Source organism: Epinephelus moara, chromosome 1, assembly GCF_006386435.1.
Source record: "Epinephelus moara isolate mb chromosome 1, YSFRI_EMoa_1.0, whole genome shotgun sequence".
In the NCBI taxonomy this organism is placed as follows: domain Eukaryota; kingdom Metazoa; phylum Chordata; class Actinopteri; order Perciformes; family Serranidae; genus Epinephelus; species Epinephelus moara.
Genome location: NC_065506.1, coordinates 29,839,063 through 29,857,130, shown reverse-complemented (window position 1 = coordinate 29,857,130; position 18,068 = coordinate 29,839,063). Strand labels below are relative to the sequence as shown.

The window sequence follows — 18,068 nt, the reverse complement described above, 5'->3', positions numbered from 1 at the left end:
GTGTCAAACAATCATTATTTAAGTGTGCAACAATAATTCAACACTGTGATATAATAAGTACTTTCTGCTACTATTTTGGTTTACTTTACTGCAAGTGCTTTACCTTAAGTGAAACATTTAACAGTGATTACTTTTACTTAACAGCTATTCAACAGTAGAATTGACTTCTGGACTTTAATCTTCTCACATACAGTCCTACACAATCAACTCCGGTGATTCATATCAGTGTCAGAGAAACTAAACATCTCCATTTTCTTTTTTCTTTCCCACTTTCCTTACTGCTCCTCTCACAGCACACTGACGATATACGGCATTAGCCAGGATGATGAGGCTATCTACCAGTGCATTGCTGAGAACAGTGCCGGCTCCACACAGGCCAGCGCCCGCCTCACAGTGCTCTGGGCCGATGGACTGCCCGGTGTGCCCACCAACGTGCAGGCTGAGGCCCTCTCACCCACCAACATCCAGGTGTCCTGGAAGGAGCCGGATCAGAACACTCAGGACATCATCGGTTACGTGCTCCACATCCGCAGGACCTCAGGTGGGTCTGCGCCGAAGTGATATCCAATCGATTACATAAAAATAAGTTAGCATAAAATTTGATCATGTAAATTAGCTGTTAGACTGAAGTGATGAAGACAGACGGCTCTGACATTGACAGCGAGGGGCCCCTTTCACAGAAACAATTTGCGAGCACGCAGATCACAAATGGTGCCAGCATCTCTTTGTCACTCTTTTCTCACATGCTTAGTGTGCTGTTCCTTGTGATTAATTAAATGTGTCAAAACGAACATGTGAGGAAATGATCTCAATTTGCAAGTCGCAGTTTTCATATTGCATATGCGATGAAACGGGTCCCAGATTGCGACTCCATCACCAGTGTCAGTGGCAGATTGAGGAAACTATAATAAAAGCACCATTTTTAGTATTTCCCATCACATATATACTTCTTTCATGTGGCAGATGCTTTTATCCAAAGCTACTTACAGTACGTTCGATCAAGCAAAAGGGAAATGCATGTGATAGTGTGTTTGGTGCTACAGAACAAGTCCCCACAAAGGGGTATAAAAAGGATACGAAAACATTTAATATCTGATTTTTTTGCCTTTTGATCTGTATGCGTAGACTACATGGTGTGATATGGTGTATCGGTATGATGCTCCCTCTGTGTGTGTGTGTGTGTGTGTGTGTGTGTGTGTTCATACATGTACATGGGCATGCTTGTTTACGCACATGCAGTCTGTGTTTCGGCAAGTGTATGGTTGAGTGTGTGTGTATGTGTTTTTGTGTGTGGTGAGGGTCTCGTAGTGCCAGCTGCTGTTCTCCTCAGTAGTTTTATCAGATGGATAATTAAGGGCCCCCGGGGCCAACCAATAGGATCTGCTGTAATTACCCTTCCAAGATGGTATGGCCCTATGGTTGGAGGGCTGGAGGTAGATAGTGGTTATGGTTGGTTGTCTTCGGATTGAGGGCAATAAAATGCGTTAACACCTCCTTTGTAACTCCCCCTTTTACCCCCTCCCTCTCTTCACTCCACCCCTGCAATTCAGCCAACTATCATCATTCAGGCTCCCAGGGCCAAACTAGATTAGCTATTACCTAACAGAGCTGCTCTGATAAAACCAGTGAAATGGGCAATAACCATAAAATGATGACAGAAACAGATTGTACTTATTGTTTCCTCTCCTGATCCCGGTTTCCATCACTTTAATGCCTCCTCCTGCTTTTCTTCTTCTGTTTATGTCTCTCTGTCTCACACTCTTTTCTAATCTCTCCTCCTCTTTCTGTTCCTCCATCTCCTCCTCCCCCATCTCTCCTCCTTCAGACCCAGTGGAGATGGAGTATGAGGAGGCCGTGAGTAAGGTGACACTGCAGCAGATCATCAGGGACCTGGAGCCCTCAACCAGTTACACCTTCTACGTCAAGGCCTACACATCCCACGGGGCCAGCAAACCATCAGACAGTGTCACAGAGAGCACGCATGGGGAGGGTGAGCTGGAAGCAGAACACACACAAACACACACACACACTCAAAAAGTATTTTTCATCAGTAATAAACATGCATGGAGGTTTGCAGCAGAGCTATTTAGTGTTTGCTGAGAGTGAAAACATGCAAGATTAGGAGCGTTTAAACTGCTGATATGAAGCTTTTACACATAACGTGCCATAATTCACACTCCGGTGATACAAAATAAAAGCTCTAAGTGTTGCTACAGTTGCTTAATTTTCACTGCTTAGTTCAGCTAGATTCGACTCAGCTTGTTTCACTTTTGATACGAGGTGTTTTCTTAATTTTGTTTTCCGCCGCAGATAGCACCCTGACAATGTAAGGACTCAAAGCTGACTGTCATGGCAATGCTGCGTGAAACTGCTGCCTTTTTAAATAAATCTTGGTTGAGTGAATAGAAAAGGGTGGTTCGACTTTTTAAAAAATGGCGGGTTTGTGCCGGATGTCATGCTTGTGGTGTTTCTTTCTGACTGATCAGTGGTCTGCAGTGTTTTAACTCCACCTTCTAGTATCAGCTTAGCTCGCTTTGAATCTCAACTGAGTTTCAAAGAAGTACCAGGTACAATCCGCAACTTTTGCCAAAGGAATACCAAAAAAGAGTGGTTCCAATTCGAGCCGCATCATGACCATGCAGTGGATATGAAGCTCATCAGTCTGTGTTGTGTTGCAGTGCCAGCGCCGCCGTCCCTCTACACTAAGGTGGTGAACAGCAGTGTTATACAAGCAACATGGGAACCTTCCTCCAAGATGGGCCAGCACCAAGGCTTCAGACTGTATTACAGGAGAGCCCACACGCCGCTGTTTACTGGTCCCATCAGCTTCCCTCGCAACGTCACCCAGTACAACATCACTCAGCTGGGTGAGACGTTTAGTGTCTTAGGACTGCAGCTTAGTGTGTCATAGCAAATATGATCTGTTGTTGAGCTGTTTCTATAATCTCAATCATCATATAGTCTTCATTACAGAAGACATATTTAATAATGTGTTCATAAACAAGTATCTCACAGTCTCTCCGCACTGGAACTATGATGAAGATTAAACGAGAACTTAAAAACACTCCTCAGGGAGTGACTGATGAGTTATTTATGAAGCTTCCTGCTCTTAATTTCAGCAAGGAAAAGGATTAAATATCTGCACTCTTTGCAGGGTTACTCACTGTCTGAACATCTCTCTCTCTCTTACCTATTTGTATAGATCCTTCACTGGTCTATGAGATAAAGCTGCTCGCACACAACCAACACGGAGACGGCAACGCCACCCTGCGATTTGTTTCACTTCGAGAGGCGGTGGAGAAATCTGGTGATTGTCTGACACAACCAAACGCAACCATACGTAGCTACACAGTCCCACATCACCACCAGTGCATCCAGGTTTAATGCACCTCACTGAGTCTCATGTCATCTTCTGTCTTTAGCAAAGTCAAGATGATCGTCACAGTCACACACACACGTGTCACACCTCCCTGACATAGCCTTGTTAACACAAACATTGGTTAACATGGTTTGACTGTGAGCTGTTCTGTATCCCCTCAGTGTTGGACACCCCGTGCGACTGTGTGAAAGACGAGCAGAGCAAAACATCCACCACAGGCATCATAATCGGCATTCACATCGGGGTCACCTGCATCATCTTCTGTGTGCTCTTCCTCGTATTCAGCTACCGTGGCAGGTCAGTGCAAACATGATGTGTAAACAGCAACAGAAACCCCAACAGCAACAAAAGGTACCAATGGAAACATCTTGCCAGTATTTGCTGTTGGAGGTTAATGTCGGTCTACTGTGTGTGTGTGTGTGTGTGTGTGTGTGTGTGCGCAGCTGACAATAGTTTAATGTGTGTGTGCTTTCATGTAATCCCCAGGTTAATGATGTGTAAGACGGTTCAGGCCACCCCCCAGGCGGGACACAGCGCAGTGCTGGAATCCTCTTCCTCTTCCCAGGGGGCCTCAGGGCTGAACGGGGCTGCCAGGAGAGAGATGGAGGTCAATGGCAGCGCAGTGGGGAAGAAAGTGGCCGACAGCAACGAACTGGAGAGACTTTTTACTCAACCCACCACAGAAGATACATGCATGGTGAGTTCTGATAATGAGAAGGTGAACTTAAAGCCATTTTGTGTTAAATGTGAAATGTTTCAAAGGAAAGATACAGTTTGTTATAACTTGAGTTATACTTTTGTAGCTCTGGAGGGAAAATTACAGCCCACACTTTCTGCTGTAAACATTCTCCACAGCTCAAAGCCCAATCTCCTGGCTTAAGTTTGACCTACCCTAGTTGCCGTAATTGTGTACACTGATGGTTTTCCTGTTTAGAAGTTATTAACAACATCACAAGTGTGCTTACTTTTAGTTTTACCTCAGCTAAAGTGGTAGCTAGTCTGTGTTTTTTAAAAGTTACGATTGTCTCATCACTCGTGTTTCATATCCCGCTGGACTCTGAGCAATGTTGCTACGGTCTGATATCTCAAAAGTTATTGTCATGAGTACAGTGGTATCATGAAAGGACAAGAGATACCTGCACACCAATACAACTGGACTGGACAGCCCCAAAAAAGGCAGCAGCAGACGTTTCAGTCCATAACTGTCATCAGTACTACTGACACAAGTGCTTCACAGAACAGATATAGACACAGACACATTACTACCAGGTGTGATGAATCAGTCAGCTAGATGAGATCAACTCTGAGGAGCAGAGGCCACCTCATCACAATAACCTGTATAATGAGTGTTGTACAAATCACAACATCCTCAAACACCAACGGGGTTGAAGCAGCAGTAGAACCTCCCTCCACACACACACCCCCATGGAGTCTATGAAGAGGGTGCTGGGGTTCTGGATGTGATGAGGAGTGGACTTTGATGAGCTCGACCTGGGCACTGGATATGATGACTGGAGGTGAATGCGGTAAAGTGATCACTGACAGCAACAGAGGCGAGAACACATTTATAGTTTGACAGCAGCAACATGATTGGCTCATAGAGATCGCAAAATTTGACTGGTTTAACTGGAAACGCAAACACCTATAATCAGCTGATTGGAGGAAGCAGGAGGAGTGAGATAGAAAACGAACTGTGGCTGAATGAAACATAAATGTAGTCTGCCCGATTGGATGTATGCAAAGCTTCATTAGGTTAACATTAGAAAGTAAATTATCCCCAACAAAACAGAACTGTAGAAAACATCAACACAATAAAACAGTTGTCGGCTGAAGATACAGCTTGTTATGTGTGAGATAAAAGCACACAAAAATACATCAAGGTGAAGCAGTAAGGGAATTTAGAGCATAATTTTTTACATAGAAAAGAGGCACGGCATCCTGGTGGCTGGAAAACCTGCAGATATCTGGCCATGTCCTCCCATCTCATGTTTCCTGTCCGTCTCTACTATCTGTTCACACAAATGAATGAATTCAATGTACTCTCTAGCTAACGGGCTTCAATTATGCATGTGTTTTCAGTCTGACTCCTACGCGCTGAACGACACCCAGCTCTCTACGATACCACTGGATGAGTTTGCGCTGGAGCGGGAGACGCAGTTCCAGGAGCCTCCTGCAGCAGGAGCAGGTCGGCAGGACCAAGGCTGATCATGTATGAAGGCCAATTCACACGACACTGTCCACAGTGTCCACTTAGACTCTTCTCTCACTCAGGTTGACAAGTGTTTCCTTTCAAAGTAGTTTTTCCTTTTGTGCAAAGATTTTTTTTTTTTTTAAGTTAAGGAGTTCTAGAGGATCTAGGACCGTATATCAGAGTGTTTGGGGCCTGAGGTTTGGGAGAGCTCTCTTCTGACAGACAGCTGTCTCCAGCCAGGCCAGTTAAACGCTCTTTATTTTTACAATTTGGTCTTTTGTTAATTTTCTGGTGTTGGGCAGCACACAGAATAGAGGCCCCATAATGTCCTTGTTATACAATGATGATTTTATTTTTAAGTTTATAAATATATATATACATTTATATCTTTATCAACTATACTGTATGTCGAAGTGGTTATAAGTTATTGGTCTTATCTCTACTTTTCTGTGGATGTCAAAGACTCCTGCTGCCTGATCTCACCTACCAATGATTCCACCTTCTCGCTCACAGAAGACCTCAGCCTTCTGTCTCAGGACTTTGTTTCAGTGATATCAACATTTTTTTATGAGTTCTCGGCCTTCATACAGGCACCAGACTTGGCTGTGTGAACCTTACGATTCAACAAAAACCTACCTCAGCCGGAATGAATGTGTTGCGGGAAGCTTTTAGGGACTTTACCTTCCCCTGTGCTCACAATTACTTTACATGCGGAGGAACTGATTGGTTTGAAAATTACAAGATCAGGTGCCGCACTACCTCAGATGTCAAGAATCGTCTCTCTTCTCCTGCTTTTCAAAGCAAAACGAAAAAAGAAAAAGAAACGAGTATCCAACATAAAGCACTTCCAAATGCTGAAGTTAATGTTCTACCTCAAGATAACAATGTTAATGTTGTCGCTGTTGTTGTTGTTGTTTGTCTGTTTATTGCATAATGAAAAACCCTCTTTTCCCTCCTCTGTGAAATCCCAGCTTCCCTCTGTTGATGAATATGGTGTTTGTAGATTCAATGTCAGTACCTCATGCAAGTTGACAGACTGATAACACTGTTGTATGAATTACAGTATGTTAGGATGATGTATGAATTATGATGTTCCATTGTGACCCCCCTTCTTTTTTTTTTAGATTTTATCTCGTTCAAAACATCATATTTTTTTCTTAAGTTGAATGAAAAGAGCGTTAGAGATACACTGCCCTGCTTATGATATGTTCAGGACTATTTACTGCTCCAGACAGGATACACAGTTTTTAATTGGACCAAATAATATGACTTACAAACATCAGATATGTGCCTAAAATTATTGTATGATTGAATTCTGTGTGTGTCTGTGTAGATTATGTTTTATTGATTGAATGAATGTTTCCACACCTATATGATGTTTGTTAAACAATTTATCAAAATTCCCCAAAATTTAATTTCACTGTTGTGAGTGTAATGACTTAAAAGAATAGTTTGACATTTTGGGAAATTTGCTCGTTAGCCTACTTGCTGACAGTTAGATGTTACCACTCTTACTACTAGCTATGATGCTATAACTGTTAGCATGCACAGATTAACCAGCTAAGATGTATCTTGTTAATTTTTCAACACAGTTTCCAGGGTTGGAAATTAGCACCAGCCACCAGCCACAATGTCAGGTGGAGTTCATTTTCAACCCTGGGTAGAGGTGCTGTTGTGCATATCTTTGGACTTAAGATAAAGCCAGGCTAGCTGTTTTCACCTGCTTCAAGTCTTTATGGTAAGCTAAGCTAACTAGCTCTAACAGCTCTAGCCTCATACTTAAAGGAATAGTTTGACATGTCGGGAAATATGATTAGTTTCGTTGTGGTGGAAAGCTCAATTAGAAGATCGATTCAACTCTCGAGTCTGTACAGTTAATATGATCTATGGCAACCAGATGGTTAGCCTAGCTTAGCTTAGCATAAAGACCTCTAGCCCCCAGCTCATCTATAGCACACTAAATAATATATTATTTATCTTGTTTGTTTAACCCATTCAAAAAACAATTTCACCAATTGGCTGTTTTATTGGGGATCATGTTATGGACTATTTCTCAGGCCCTCAGGAATTGCACCAGGCTTTTTTTAGTTTTTTAGTGGCCAAACAGTGAAATAGCGATGTCCAGGTCCGTCACATGATGCCATTAGGCCCAAAAAGATCTTTTCCCATAGACTTAATGGTGAAAAAGACATCTGTAAATTCGTGGATCATTTTTTTTGAGCATCACAACCCCTTCAAAATGAATCATTTCACTTTTGGGATTTAATCCATTCAGTCCAATAAGATTTCTAAAGTCTACAAGAACAGCACAATTTGCTCCCCATTCAAGTTAGCAGAGCGCTACACCAGAAATTTTCCGCTCAGCTTGTGAGAATCTGTAATGCACTTGCTCTATGGGCCCAATGATGTAGAAGATCTGGGTAATTATGTACCCATGCAGGCTTTTTTTGGCTTCAAGTGCCACTGAGCAACTTTCACAGGAATGAATGGGCCCTGCATCCAGTTCTCTTTATACATCTATACTATTTTTTGACAGTGAGCAGTAGCTTCGTGAAGTCTCCACCAGTTGCCTCGCAACTTTTCAGACATAGTTGACAGAGTGGTAACATTCTTCTCTAACTTTTCACCCAACAGCAAATGAGCTAAAAGAACTATTCTTTTGGTTTAAATAAGCAGCAGTGTATTTCTAACCTCTCTCTGGATATTTGTTGCTGCAGTACTCTTAGTAATATTTTTTCCACATCACATTATCTGCCTCCTTTTTGAACAAAAGTAGTAGCCTTCAGACTTACGGTGCCCAGGAGACATGACAGTTGCTGATCATGCTTGACTATTGTTACTCTCTTCCCAAACCCACAACTGCTGCTTAGCATTCTCCCTCCTGACGACACTGACTAGTCAAAGTGCTTCAGGAACGCCGTGTTTATAATATAGCTGGTTGTTGACAGCCACGGGCAGAGAGCTGGCTGAGGGAGATAGACGGTCGTTGGTTGGCTCTACGATCACAGGGCTTCTCTCTCCAGCTCTCCGCTCTGTGTCGTCACATACTATACAGGACTTGCTCTGATGCATCATGGTAACCTACCTCAACCCTGATTTTGGCCTTTCTCTCAGGTCTTTATGAAGAAACATACAGAGTATGAACAATGGAGGAATACACACATACGTATATATAAATGTATATAAATATATATATTGCAATTGTCGCCACATGCTGCCACAGAAAGGGACACACAGTAAAACACAAACACACAAATGGAGGGAGAACTTTTTAGGACCTTTATCTCATGCACTAACTATGAAAATGGTTCACGCTTAGTTTCTAGTGGATGTGAATGTGTAACTTTGGTTATCATCAGATTTTTTTGATTTTTTTTTTCATATCACAAGCTGTTAACTTTATTTTTTTTCACTGGTGTTTGACTTAATATCCTCTGTTGAAAGTTTTTCCATGGATAAGTAAACTAAGGAAAGTAATGTGGGCGGCACTTACAACTCGAACATACAAACAATTTATTGATTTGCCTTTCTGGCTCTTAATCCAGAGCGTGACTCGTCATTACCTTAACTATTCTGCATTCACGTGATACTGTTCAGATTGATTTTATGAGCAGCCGAGTGGGAGAAACCATTGATGTCAGACTCCTAGTTGTAATTTCAGGTTGGTGATATCTGGAATATCTGACAGCTCCAATATCTTCCACTTAGCCAAAACAAGTATGGAGGAACAAACTACAACTGTCACATCCTCAGAAAATCTAAATCAAGTAGCCTAAATTTGATTAAGTATTGTTCAAAACATTGTAGACGTGACCTTGTTTCATTCATTTGCCGTCCCTCTGCTGCCTCACTGGAGTGACAAGTTTGCAAAGTCAGTAGACCAACCTTTTCCTTTATGCGCGTTATCCACATCTATGGGGTAAAATCCAACATTCTTCCTCTCATCACCTCTCAGATAGTTAAACACATTCTCGCTCCGACCTCGTCACATATCGACATTTGGTCATGGATCTTCCACGTCCAGATACGACATGAAAGGTACCCTGGGTGCGTTGGTTGCTGATGTTCTGGGACGTTGTGTCAGGTCGGTGCTTGTTGGACCCATCCACCATCCCTCCTGCCCGCCCTACTTGGACTTTTGCCGCCTTAACTTTCGTTTTTTTCCCGCCATGTCTCCACCTGATGCCGCCGAGCACCGTTTGACTATAACGACAACTGCCGTATCATGCCGACGTTAAAGAACGGCTTTTTTTCGTCAGTGTCTGACGCCGCAAGTCACTGCCAAGGCACAAATTTCGACAACTTCAGAGTGAGACCGGGTTAGATAGTTTGGTATCGTCAGCTCAGCGCACTACTTTTCAGTTAGCTTTTTCCCTTTGACATCGGCTCACTAAGAGGCAGCAGAGCATGCAATGCAAAGACGGACAGGGCATTTTGATTGCAGTTTATTTGGCTGGATTCGAATGAGCTACACACGACTTGTATGCAGTAGGCGATTTGAGATGGGACAATGGGGGACGCCAACCCCCTTGTTAACCTGCCATCCTTCTTCATCCCCAGGCCTGGACCCAGACCTATTACTGATAAATTATTGACAATTGTTCAGTTTTAACGAAGCGCTTAGTGACGCAGAATTTGTAGCTTTGGTTGAGTGACCAAGAAACTCACAGACCAATTACACAAGTTAAATCATCTCCTGTGACACTACTCAGCCAATCAAATCTGTGCATTCCGATCGGCATTGCAGCTCCAGTGAATGAGATACTTACTCACAAGTCGGCTACTAGTTGAATGTATCTGGTTTCACACAACAAATACTGAATAAATACAAATACTACACTCTGTAAACCAGGCTAACATTGGGGCTAGCAGCTTGGGCTAACGTGTAAATACAGTCACAATAACTGGAGGTTTTCCAGTTTTCCCATTTTGTTAATATTGCATGAATGCAGCATAAGGTGTAATGACAATATAGGAAATTGGAAAATAGTTTTCAAATTCGATTTTTGGCTCAATATACAGTATCATATGTTCTGATCATCTGCGACATTCCACATGAGAGTTGTTTGTGTCCCCACAGCCGAGAATCACCTCCCATCTTTGTGTGTTCTGCATTATACAGTTTCCATTTTAGTGATCATCTTAGCATCTGTGATGTTATGCCTTTTAAATTTATTTGTTCATGCTTATTTGTTTGCAGATTTTTCTCCTTGCATCATTTCTTGTATTTAATTGTACACTGTGGTGTTATTATCATGTTACACGTGTTGGAAAAACAGTAACGGTACTTGTCAAAATAGCAGAACAAATGCTCGAACCTAAATGTCTCCTGCTTGTATATTTATTAACTGCCAATGTGATATTTTCTCTCCGGGGCTGCTGCAGCCTTAATCAGTGTATTTACTTCTACTGAGAGTAATTTCACTGGGGAAACAAGTGGTGTGCTTTTCTTTCTTCCTTTCCTCCTTCCTTCCTCTGTCCCTCGGTGTAATTTAGGGTTAATCTCCTCCTGCAGGAAATTGCCCACATCTCACCCGTGGATGTGACAGGTTTTAGTGCCATACTGTTTAACCTGATTCACTGGGTATGTGGTGCAGTGACGATCATGTTTACGTGATTAGACTTTAATAGGTCAGGTTGTCCTTTTGCTTTATAATATTCCAACTTGTGTGATTAAACAGAGCCCTCGAAGCTGTTCTCGCTGACTGACAGTGCTCTAACTCCATCACAGTTAGTGAAAAAAAGGGGCCTTTGTCTTATATATTTTGCAGCCTTGGGAAGTGCTATATCACCAAACTCTGCTCCTGTCAGTTAGCCAGCCTCCTTTTTTCTTCGTTCAAGAATCCTGACCTTTGGACAGGGAGAGTGTGTGCTCAGGGACTCTCTGATCCTCTTGCTATATGTGCATCAGCAGGCCGCTCTTGGCCTTCTGGGTTTTACATGATTTTACTCTTTAAATTCTTCTTTGTGCCCAGTTCAGACAGATTCACTGTCAGGGATGCCTTCTTTGTCGGTCATTTGCGTAACTAAGAGAAAGTGTTGGCAGCATGTTCAAACACTTGTCCACAGTGTGGCTGCTCTGCTGGAAACATAAAGGGGCAACTTCTCAGAAAATAGTTCACTTGCTACCCTTGTGTGCCAGAGGATGATGAAAACAAAGACGTAGGGATTATACATTAACATAAGGTTGCAACTGCAGTGGAAAAATTATCTGTGACAACTTCAGGGAACTCTCGTTCACACGGAGAGTTAACAATTTTTTACTCTCAGTGAAAGATTACTGTTAATGCCTCAAAATCCCTCACAAATCTGCCTGAAATACCTCAGAAGCGATCGACTTCTGTGTTAATGCTCCTGCTCACTATGGAAATCAGATAACTTAAAACCATCTGTAGTTCCTAATTTATGTTGATATTCATCCAAGAGCTTAAACAAGCAGTCAGTGAGTTGGTAAGTCAATCAGCAGAAGAAATAATTGACAATTTAGGTGATTTTTAACGCAAAAATGCCAAAAATGAACTGTGAAATTGTGAGAATTTGCTGCTTGAAACAAAACAAACATTTTAGGGCCTTTTCACACCCGAATGTCTGAACCAAGGTCCAAACCAAGGTTCATGTCTTTGCTACATTGAACACATTTGATTCGGACAGTTTTGGTTTCACTCTGCGTTTATACGAGCTAGGGATGTTCCTGGGGACTAATTTCCCTGTCGACTAAACGAAAATTTTCATTAAGACTAGTCGACTAGTCTAAAAATTGTATTCAGGCTCAACATATTCCATTAACTTCCTGAAGCTTTACCTTCAGCAAACTTTAGTGGAAGCATATCTTGCAAGGTCATTGTCGTGATGAGCTGCGTTATCTTGTCAGACCAGGCGGGATCACAGCAGCAACGATGTCAAATTGTGGCTAGCACCGTTGCTTGAGTTGAATGTGGTTATGTATTGCTCCAGTCGAGTGACTATATGCTATGCCGTTTTTTCTGACACCGTCTACATGCTACATCGTTTCCATTTTCTAGATCAAAGTACTGCCAAACCGTGCTGGTTTTGAGAGAGGACATCGCTCTTATTTTCCACCGTACTGTTTTAAAACTCCAGTCGACTCGAGCATTACCGCAGGGAGGGGACTGCTGTCTGACGGCTCTGTAGCCCCCACTAGTGGCGGGCGGCTGCATGACAGTTTAGCAGCCTTGTACCTGAATAAAACACTAATTGGTTTAACCAACTAATATTCCTGGTGCTGACTAGAGAGGGGGAGGACGTTTAATCATTTAGACGACTGATACGAGCGCACTAAAGAACTATACATGACACCTACGTCCTGTCATCATCACCTACGTAAGCTGCGTCTGCCTCTCGAAACCTCTCTCTGCCATCCTCTTGGAGAATGATTGAAAAGTGTTTAAAATTTTTTAGTTTTTCCAACTGACTCTATAAAGTCGTATCGTCCTCTCCTCATGTGCAACCACGACTCATTTTTTTGTGTCTGTTGTTCATGGTCAACCTGACACCCTCACCGTACATACAACCAACACCTGTCTGCTCTGAGCACAGCCACCGTCACTCTCTCTGTCACCTAATGCGCATACACTACGCTGGAGGCACTACACTACTCCTATCACATGCGATAGCCTACCAAAACTTCCGTTAATTGGTCTTAAAGTCTGAACAGTTCAAAGATGTTCACACCAGAAACAAACCAAACCATTTTCTAGTTTGATCCTGACCACCTCTTTTCAACAGGTGTGTTTTGTCCAGACCATGATCCAGGGAAAGGTCTCACATCTGTAACTTTGGTTCAGATCAAACTGTAAAGTCCAAAACTCCAGATCAAATGAGGCAGGTGTGAAAGGGCCCTGACAGAAGTGATATTGAGCTTTAGAAACTTGTAATTTTTCTGATATTTCATAAACCAAACTAATAATTGACTAACAGAGAAAATAACAGGCTGATGATTTGATGAAACACAAAGAATAACAGGTCTCAGCTGTCATTCATTCATACTTGTTCTCAGGTTCTCACAAAGAAGGCATCCTGAACTGGATATGTGCAGGATTTGTTTCTCATGGCCAGTATATGGCTCCAGCTGTTTAGACTATGTGTCTGTGCAGTTCTCTGTCTTATGCATTAACTGAACACAGGTAACCAGATCCAGTCAAGACAACATTAGACTGACACTGTCTCACTGTATAATGTCTGTTAAGTACGATGCTGTAACTCAATGGTTGATTTAATGGTGAGGATGTTTTGGGTAACCTGAAATATTCTCACTCTGGTTTCTCTAAAAGTCCAAAGCCTGATGCAACTAGCCTCTGCTTGAAATCTCATTTACATTATGTGGTATTGATCGTTGTGGCACCACATGATCATCCGATATGATTGTGAATTGATTACATTTCCGATGCATTTATCTCTATGGTGTTCTGCTCTGAGACCCTGATGACTGTACATGTCAAATAATGCTGAGTTTAAAGATTTTCTGAGTGATTTATACTCTTGTCAAATGGTGATTTAATGTAAATGTACTTTAATGTTTGAGATCAGTATTATATTTTATATACCTCTGTCAAGAAAGCAGATTGAATCCAATGTGTTTAACGGTAGTAGGCAGAGAGAAACCTACAGTAGATCTGCATGAGAAACGAAAAAGCTAACGTGTTATTTAAGCTGAAATGAAAAGTGTTAGTTAATCATTATTGGACTTGTGATGGTAGCACTGTGATATTTAGCCGAATAATGGCAAAATAATGTTGTGATCTCAATATGGTGACTACTGATGGTCCCATCTCGCATTGTCGGTCAATCTGTCTTGATGGTGTCTGTTGATGAAAACAGGTCGTGTGACCTTTTTCCGCTGACAAATCTAAACCTGTCTCGCCCTCGCTGATGCCTGATGATCACCTCATCCTCATCCTGTTCCCACCAGTCATCCTCACATGAGTGACTCAGGGTGAGGTCCTGTCAGCGCTGTTACCGTTTAAAGTGACAAGTTGTCTTCATTTTCCTTCACAAACCATCGTTGCTTGAGGTGAATGTCTGTTCTGTATTGATGTTGTCAACACCATCTAAAGCTGCTCGGTCATCAGTAATTTGGCCACTGAAATAGAAAAAGAGTAGAGTCTATTGGGCAGGTGATCGAACCCACACACCTGTCCTGCGAGGTTAGCGTCAAACGTCAAAGTCAATACCAGCACGTCAGTAAAGAGATCATTGTTTAAGTCTGCTTACAGAGACATGCATTGTAAAATCTTCCTGTATAGAGCGCCACATTTATGTTTGTGATTCACAGTCTGAGCTTCGATCCTGCACCACTGCAGGCAAAAGAGTATTTAATCTTAAAGGGAAAACGACGCTGATATATTGCTGCCATATGAAACCATGTAGGTGTAAGAATATTAGACCTGCTCTTGCCCAGTGTTGCTGGTTTGCAACAAGAATTTTACTTGTGTTCAGATTAGAAGAACTGATGAGTGATTTGTTTTATTTATTAAAACTAAATTTTATTAAGTTGGCCAAGAAAAGGATTTGAATTTGAAATATTGAATTTGTTTTTTTTAAATCTACAACTGTAAAACTTGCAAGTCGACCACAAGTGAAGTTTAATCTCCATTACTAGGTTTAAAGCCCCCAAAAGCTTGGTTTCAAAGCCCAAGTTTGGCTGTATAACATTAGATATTCATGATTAAAGAGGAAACAAGGTTGAAATTCGTAAGGAAAAAAACATAATAATAACATAAGTCATTTATCGAGAGTTTAACTGGTAAAAACGTAGCTAATCTGTTTCATCAGGATATATTTCATCGACAGTAAATCCAAACCACCCCACAACATTATAGAAATAAAGCAATTTAGCCCCGCCCACACCAAAAGGGAAAACAATTAATCGCCGCTCACTGACTGTATTGCATGAACGTACCTCCATGTTTCTACCATCTGCTAGCAAACAACAGAAAATGCCTAAAAGCTGCTGTGTGGTGGGATACACTACCAACAGCGCTAAGAACCCAGACCTAAGATTTTACAAACTGCTGAACCGAAATCTGAAATTTGATAATCTAAATCCAGATTCGTGCGCAGATGTACATGACATCAGTTTTTACCAACTCAGCCATGCATCCTTCAAACCAATGATGGGAGCAAAGTCAAAAACACAAATACAGAAATCACCAAATTTGTTCTTACTTTGGCGGACATGGGTTAAGAAAGCATTGTGGTCTGTGTGTTGGCTCCGTTTTTAACTTTATTGGCATCAACCAGGATTCCACCAGCAAAATCAGGCTGTTTTTTTATGTTTACCATTCATTTTCATACAGATTAATATATTACAAAAACCACTGTAGATTCTCACTGTAAGTCCTGCTGAAGCAGATACAATGAGGACAGTAATCTTGGCTTTTATGCTCAAAGAATTGCAGTTTTTTTCCCCAGTACAATATGCGACCACAACAAAGGGCAAGAGAAGGTCTGTCAGCCATTTTATTCTCACCTCATTAGAGTTGCTTTTACTGATACTACAGTTCATTAAAAACGAGTAGAACTTCTATTTTATCTATGCAGTTTTATTTTTATTTTTAAATCCTACAGGGTTCAAATGTGGTGCCAACCTGAAACCAAAAACCATATGCATTACCAGCTGCGTAAACTACTTGTTTAATGTCACAAAACAAGCCTCAATTGATGCGTTACCTGCGTTCAATTAGCCGATCGACCAGTTGGAACAAAGGGAGCGCAAATCTGTACAGCCAGCTCACGATCACACATCTATCTATCAGTGTCTGTCTGTCTGTCTGTCTTGTTATATGTCCGTCTGCTGAGGTCACTGCCTCCGTCTGCTCGTACTCTGTCTTCTCCCACAGTTTAATTCAGGTCAATATGAGATGATTTAATAAGCGTTCTCAGAGCATTGTCAGGGATCACTGCTGTATGTTTCCACAAAGTTATGTTTCTACACTCTCTCTAGACTAAGGTGTAAATCTGTATACATATCCACATATACAGTGTGTACTGTATGTGTGTATGTATGTATGTATGTATGTATGTATGTATGTGTGTGAAAAGGCAAAATAGACCATTTTTAGTGGTTTGTATTGTTTTAGGGTTCATTGTGCAAAACTGAAGAAAAAAAACAATAACAGTGATAATAAACTAGATCTAGAAGTAATGAATCCAGAGACTGTCTTTATTCTGTGTGTGTGTGTGTGTGTGTGTGTGTGTGTGAGTGAGAGAGAGAGGGGGGATTTGCCTTCCTTTGGGGACAAAACACAAGTCCCCTTAGCGTAAATCAGTGGTTCCAAACTGCTTTTATTTGCTGCTCCCAGCTGCAGAGTGAGCGACTAACATACAGCTCCTTGAAAGAGACGGCAAACTAGCGGGATGACATGACTAAACGCAAGTATGACACTAAAATTATTCAACTCTGTGACCTTTAACTAATGACAAAAGAGAAATCTGGATTCCCAGTTGGCAACCACTGACGTGTATCATTGAATTTTAGGGCGAAGACTTGGGTTACAGCAACACTGTGTAAGATTTAGGGGGATTTAGTGGCACCTAGTGGTGAGGATTATGCATTGCAACCAGCTGAAACTTCTCCCAGTTAGGATTCCTTCAGTATTGTTCAGGAGGTTTTTACTGTGAGCCAAATTATCCGCAGAGGTCTCCTCCAAAATGGACAAGGTGATTAAAACTGGTTAAAACACTGAATTAAGCAGTTTCACGTTACAAATTTGTGTTTTCTTTATTTTGGAGATGGGCACTTTGCCACTACCTACTAGTGTGTGCCCACCTGTTTTCTTAGATAACTTAAGATCCAGACGTTCAGGAGGTTTTTACCAGGAGCTGAATTATCCGCAGAAATCTCCTCTTCTCCAAAACAAACATACCTGGCCATTTAAACCAGTAAAAATACTGAATAAAGCAGTGTCATGTCAAAAAAACCTGTGTTTCTTTGACACTGCTCATCACAAAGGGGCTGCTAACTATAGTGGCCAATAAGAAAACGAGGATAGCCCGATCGAAAGCCAGTGTTCGTTTTGTTTGTTCTGAGCTACAGTAGAAACATGCAGGCAACATAGCAATCTCTGTAGACGTGGACTCACTCCTTATGTGACTCATTCTAAAGCAACAAAAGCACAATGGTTCTTATTTCCAGGTGATTATGCACTACAGAAAACATACTTACTTTATTGTATTCCATTTCTGCCAAAATATCCCCCTAAATCTGACACACTGGGCCTTCAAGGTTAGAGTAAGGGTTAAGGTAAGTCTCCAGGAAATGAATGTAAGTCAGTGTCCTCTGGAGTGATGGGAAACAGACCGTGTGTGTGTGTGTGTGTGTGTGTGTGTGTGTGTGTGTGTGTGTGTGTAGGCAGTGTACCTGAGACTTGAGCTCGGTGGATAAAGAGGCGTAATTTACAGCACAGAAGTGTTTGCTTGCTTCCTGTGGTCCGCTGAGATGCAGCAGATCAATCTGATGCAGGCCTCTCCTCTACCTCA

At 41.8% G+C, this 18,068-nt stretch overlaps 1 protein-coding gene across 2 annotated transcripts in view; it reads left to right on the top strand.

Annotated features, from left to right (window-relative positions):
* igdcc3 (immunoglobulin superfamily, DCC subclass, member 3) overlaps positions 1–16,738 on the top strand; it is an 83,250-nt gene extending 66,512 nt beyond the window's left edge. For both annotated transcript variants that reach the window (XM_050065282.1, XM_050065361.1), the window contains exons 8-14: positions 294–541; positions 1,826–1,990; positions 2,679–2,867; positions 3,203–3,307; positions 3,541–3,676; positions 3,866–4,076; positions 5,459–16,738. In XM_050065282.1, the coding sequence (XP_049921239.1) occupies positions 294–541; positions 1,826–1,990; positions 2,679–2,867; positions 3,203–3,307; positions 3,541–3,676; positions 3,866–4,076; positions 5,459–5,584 (1,180 nt within the window). In that variant the 3' untranslated portion in view covers positions 5,585–16,738. The remainder of the gene's footprint in view (positions 1–293; positions 542–1,825; positions 1,991–2,678; positions 2,868–3,202; positions 3,308–3,540; positions 3,677–3,865; positions 4,077–5,458) is intronic.
* The last annotated feature ends 1,330 nt before the right edge of the window (positions 16,739–18,068 follow it).